General features: G+C 43.8%; 1 protein-coding gene across 1 annotated transcript in view; it reads right to left on the bottom strand.

Moving 5' to 3' along the window:
• The window catches only part of LOC308282753 (cAMP-dependent protein kinase type I-beta regulatory subunit-like), a gene marked incomplete at both ends in the record, with an annotated part of 131,256 nt that overhangs the window by 99,651 nt on the left and 26,605 nt on the right, over nucleotides 1-5,000 (bottom strand). The window contains one exon of the mRNA XM_080723140.1: nucleotides 2,108-2,278. Within this exon, the coding sequence (XP_080579266.1) occupies nucleotides 2,108-2,278 (171 nt within the window). The remainder of the gene's footprint in view (nucleotides 1-2,107; nucleotides 2,279-5,000) is intronic.

Genomic DNA, 5,000 nt, shown 5'->3' with positions numbered 1-5,000 from the left:
GTTTTTGCAAAAAATAATTTGAAAATGACATGGAAGTCTATGGAGACTTGTGGCATCCTGGCACTTTGGCAGACATTTTTAAAATGCAGCGAACGAGTTAAAGCTATACTGTGTAAGTTGCTCAACTAGTGGTCAGTAGCTCTATAGCAAACCTCGATCGCGTCCGCATCTTTTGGCCGTTTTTCGCCGCGGACACCCCCGCGTCTGCCTCCACCTCGCCGAGATCTATCTTTAGAGGGGTCCCTGGTTCCTGTGCGTTCAGGCATTCCGGAGAAAAAGACTCCTTCACCCATGCTTCACCGTTCACCCGAGTATAGAGACACACGGGAGACTACAAATATAGCCGCCTTAGCGACCCCACTTCAAGATGCGCTGTGATTGGCCGGCAGTGTATAACCCTCGCTGTGATTGGCCGGTAGTGTATGATGACGTCATTTTGCCGCGAAATTCTCCCCCCCTCACGGCTCATAGAAAACATATAAAGAGAAGGCTTTTGAAGCTGAAAATAACAGAGTGGATTTTTTTATAAAAAGTAACTTTTTTTATTAAAAAAAGTTACATGGTATAACTTTAAGTCATTTTTAAAATGATAAATGCAAAACGAACGGTGTTGGACAAAGCCTACAAGGTTTCCACTCGACAACAGCGATATTATACTGTATATAGAGTCAAAATAGGCCCATTCGCTCATGCCTTTTACATCAGAAGCATTTCCCTCTCCTACGGCCCGGCTCGACCTCCAACTGGCTCCTGCTCCTACAATATATTATAAATATGCAATTAGTTTAGGTCTCATAATTGACTCTGATGGTTATGAGGCCGTTATGTTTTGCTACGGTCGACTGCCGCTCTCGCCCTATCTCTCTGATCAAAAGTTAATCCGTCTTTATCGTCCCAGCCTCGTCACTGACCCGACCCATATCTAATTACGTGCAACGCATTCACGAGACGTGGGATAAATTCATTTTTTGGGTGTTATTATTGTTCATTTTGGAAACATCTGATAAGCAGACCACTTTGCTTATTATTATTTTTTGCTTCATCAAAGGGCAATTATATCTTGGATGTTCGTGTGGTTGCCAAGTTGCTATCTCACCTTGGCACCCGCCTCTGGTTGAGAGCAACTCTGCAGAGCTCTCTGCCAAGAAACTATTATGTGAGATGTTATGTGAGTGCTGTATCTGTTTGTGTAAACTGTACATCTGCGTGAGGGCTTGTCCATCCAAGAATGTACCTCTGTGTGTGTGTGTGTGTGTGTGTGTGTGTGTGTGTGTGTGTGTGTGTGTGTGTGTGGGGGGGGGGGGGGGGGGGGGGGGTTTGGGGGGGTGTACAGTATGTCTGTGCACGCCATAGACTGTAAAAATATGGACGGTGGGAACCCATTGGTTTCTATGCTGCGACCCCTTGTATGGGTGTCACCATCAATGGAATGCTATTGGCTGCCAACGGTCACGTGCAAACGCAGGGATACATGGGACATAAAACACACGAAGAAGAATCATCACAAGCCCCTCCTACAGCATACCCTGCTGTAACATCAATTATAACATATGGTGATTGAAATGAGGCTTTAAACCATAGACTGTAAAAAAATATGGACGGTGGAAAGCCACTGGTTTCTATGCTGCGCAAATGAAGCTTTTTTGGCCGTTGTATGGGTGACGCCATCATTTTAGAAATCAACGTTCATTGATAGAAATGATACCATCTCGAATGCTATTGGCTGCCAACGGTCACGCGCAACCGCAAGGATACATGGGACATTGTCTTGACTGACACCGAAAATAAAGCACACGAAGAAGAATCATCACAAGCCTACGATCACAACCCCCTCCTACAGCATACCCTGCTATACCGGTAACATAAAATACAACATAAATTAGACCATATTTTCACAAAACGCATACCATGGTGATTGAAACGAGGCTTTAAACTAGCGACAGGAACCATAAAGTATTCATGACAATGTTTATTAAGGTAAGAAAATCAAATGTAAAAGTTCAGGGGAATAGAATGGAATCCTATGGAGAACATGTTGCTTCTGGTGCAAGAACAGCGTAACTAGCAGCCAATCACAAGAACTTTCAGTTGGCATGCGCGCCGTTACCTTGCGTACGTAGCTGACGGCGTCCTCTTCGGTGTAGACCTCGGCACTGACGCCCCCTCTGCGACGGCGTGCCTTGACCACCGGGTTGGGCGGCGGGGGGGACACCTCGTCATCGTGGGAGTCAGACTGGCTGTTGGACTTCTGGCGGGCCAGGATCTGCTTGCATTCTTCCTGTGAACGTAGAAGACAGGAGAGGAGACACAGGGAGAGAGAGAGTTTTCATTCCTGAGTGAGCAAATACTGTAGGAGGACACTGACAGAGGAAGAGAATATAATGTTTTGTTTAGATAAAGAACCTATAGCAGTGCTATTTATGAGTTAATTTCATTAAGCGTCCCGTGAAGCTTGTCCAATGTAGACCCTGCATGGGCGCACAAACAGACACCGGTTGACAAATCACAGTCCGAATAGATGCGGGACAAACAGACAAAGCCAGATGTATGAGCGGTTAGCACCGCTCACGAACACAATCATTTGATTCTCGAGATCCACAAAGGAACAACATGGCTCCGATGGGAGGATCTTCATGTGTCATCTATGACCTATCTACAGTATGATGTATGACTTAAGCCATTTAGGCCTGAACACAAATCTGTGCCACTTTAGATTTTAACTACTTTGACCATTATTTAATGCTTTAGCTATTTTTGAAAAACCTTGAACATTTGTGCAAGTCTTTGAATATATTTGCCCCGATACTTTAAATGTCTCCTAAATCCTTCTTCTAAATCAGTGGTTCTCAAACTTCTTCATGTCAAGGACCTCCAAAATTACATGTATTTGGCCCACGGACCCCATCTCGAAATATGTTGTTCCAGGGACCAGTCCACACAGAAGCAAATATTTGAGTTACAAATGTTCGCTTTTAAAAAGATATATTCAAAGTACTTACAAAAAATATATATATGATTTTTCAAAAATAGCAGATCTACAAGCTCACAGCGCGGCACCGAGAGCTTGTATATCTGCTATTTATCAATAGTTAAAGCATTAAATAACTTTGTTTTTTTACAACAATATTTTAGATTGTAATTAGAGAAAAGAAAAGATGAGTGTTAAAATGTTTTAAATTAATGCTTTCTATTGTTTTAGCTATTTTAGTATTTTGATTTCAGTGGGAGGGCGCATGCGTACAAGTGGTATTTTTAGACACAATAAGCTGTCAATTTCTATGTTACTATTTAGACCAGCCCCCATAAGTTACATATTGTGTTAAAAATACATATTTGGCCACTTGCATGCATGCCCACAGCCTGGGGGCATGCATGCAAATCAAAATCGTTAAAATCACTAAAATGATAGAAAGAAGTAAATGGAAACATTTGAACACTCATCTTTTCATTTCTCTAATGACTATTTAAAATATGAACCCTTGTTTTGTCTAAGTTGTCCTTTGACAAAATTTCAGATCAGAGCAGGTGTGCCAAGACAAGAGTTCAGAGAGAAGCGTGTGTTGGTTTTTTGAGCGTGCAAGGGACTTGACCGGGTCATAGAACACAGCTCAATGGTTCCCCATAATACAAGGGGTCTGAGGGAATCCGGGGCCCCTAGGGGACTTTTTTCTCCTTTTTTATATTAACCACTTGAACCCTAGTGTCCTTATTCTGAGAACTTTAGCCAAAAATAGCAGATCTACAAGCTTGCACTGCAAGGCGTTGTGAGCTTGTAGATCGGCTATTTTTGGCGAAGAGGTTTGGTGTAGAGGGGAAAAAGAGCAGACTAAGTACAGAGTGAAAGGTCAACTTTATTAAGTATTGACAGTTCAAGTGGTTAAATATCTGAACACACAAATTGACACGAATCAAAAATACACTGACGATTGTGCTGTCAAACAATTAAACTATATGGAATCTGAATAGGAAAAGGTTGTGAGGGTCCCTGCTTCATCTCTCTCTCAACTATGGGGTCCTTGGCCTGAAAACGTTGAAGACCCCTGCCATAATAAATACCTAACTAAACAGAATGGAACAAAACCAATCCCAGAGAAAGCGCAGTAGTGGTGCAGAGACGTTCAAAAAAGGATGCAGGACACGGCATCAAATATTCATCGGTGCAACGCCGGCCAAGGAACGCGAACCGAGAAGACCTCTCTCCTTCCTCTCATCATGAGCTGAACGACAGGAGATAAAAAGATAACGGCGCCTGATTAAAGATGAATCATTTGCCACAAACTAGATGAAGGCGCTAGCATTAGCGCGCTAAAGAGCACGGCGGGATTACACATTCGCGGAGCGGTTGGCAGGCTAACGGCCAGGGGGGGGGGGATGAAAAGTCTGTTACTGCTGTGTGCTTGTGTGTTCGCTGCTGCTTTGTGTCTGCATGTGACAAAGAACTATCTATAGCCCACACATGCTCTCTTTCTGTCTCTCTCTGCAGGTAAAAAAAAAGGAAAGATGGTCCCACGCATGTGTGTGTGTGTGCGCGTGTGTGTGTGTGTGTGTGTGTGTGTGTGTGTGTGTGTGTGTGCGTGTGTGTGTGTGTGTGTGTGTGTGTGTGTGTGTGTGTGTGTGTGTGTGTGTGTGTGTGTGTGTGTGTGTGTGTGTGTGTGTGTGACTGTGTGTGTGTGTGTGTGTGTGTGTGTGTGTGTGTGAGAGAGAGAGAGGGGGACAACATGTTGCCTTTCAATGGTGGATTTCGTGCGAGCCACATGATTGTGCGATCAGAAATACTGTATATTGGAGGAGAGATTGAACAGAAGCAGGGGATGGGTCGAAACAGATCGGTACGCCACGGCCCTGTCTTGTCCTGCCAGCCAACTAACTATTCAAAAGACTATGACTAAAGCTGAATCAGAATTTACTGTCAAACTCAACACTAACGCCAGCACAGCTGGACGTCGCTTCAACTCTGTCACTACTACCCCATCCAGCTTAACAACAATGGCTCCCCATTC

This window comes from Nannobrachium achirus, assembly GCF_963921795.1.
Source record: "Nannobrachium achirus genome assembly, chromosome: 4".
NCBI classification, from domain to species: domain Eukaryota; kingdom Metazoa; phylum Chordata; class Actinopteri; order Myctophiformes; family Myctophidae; genus Nannobrachium; species Nannobrachium achirus.
Note: the sequence above shows the minus strand (reverse complement) of the source record. Positions and strands in the feature narration are given on the sequence as shown.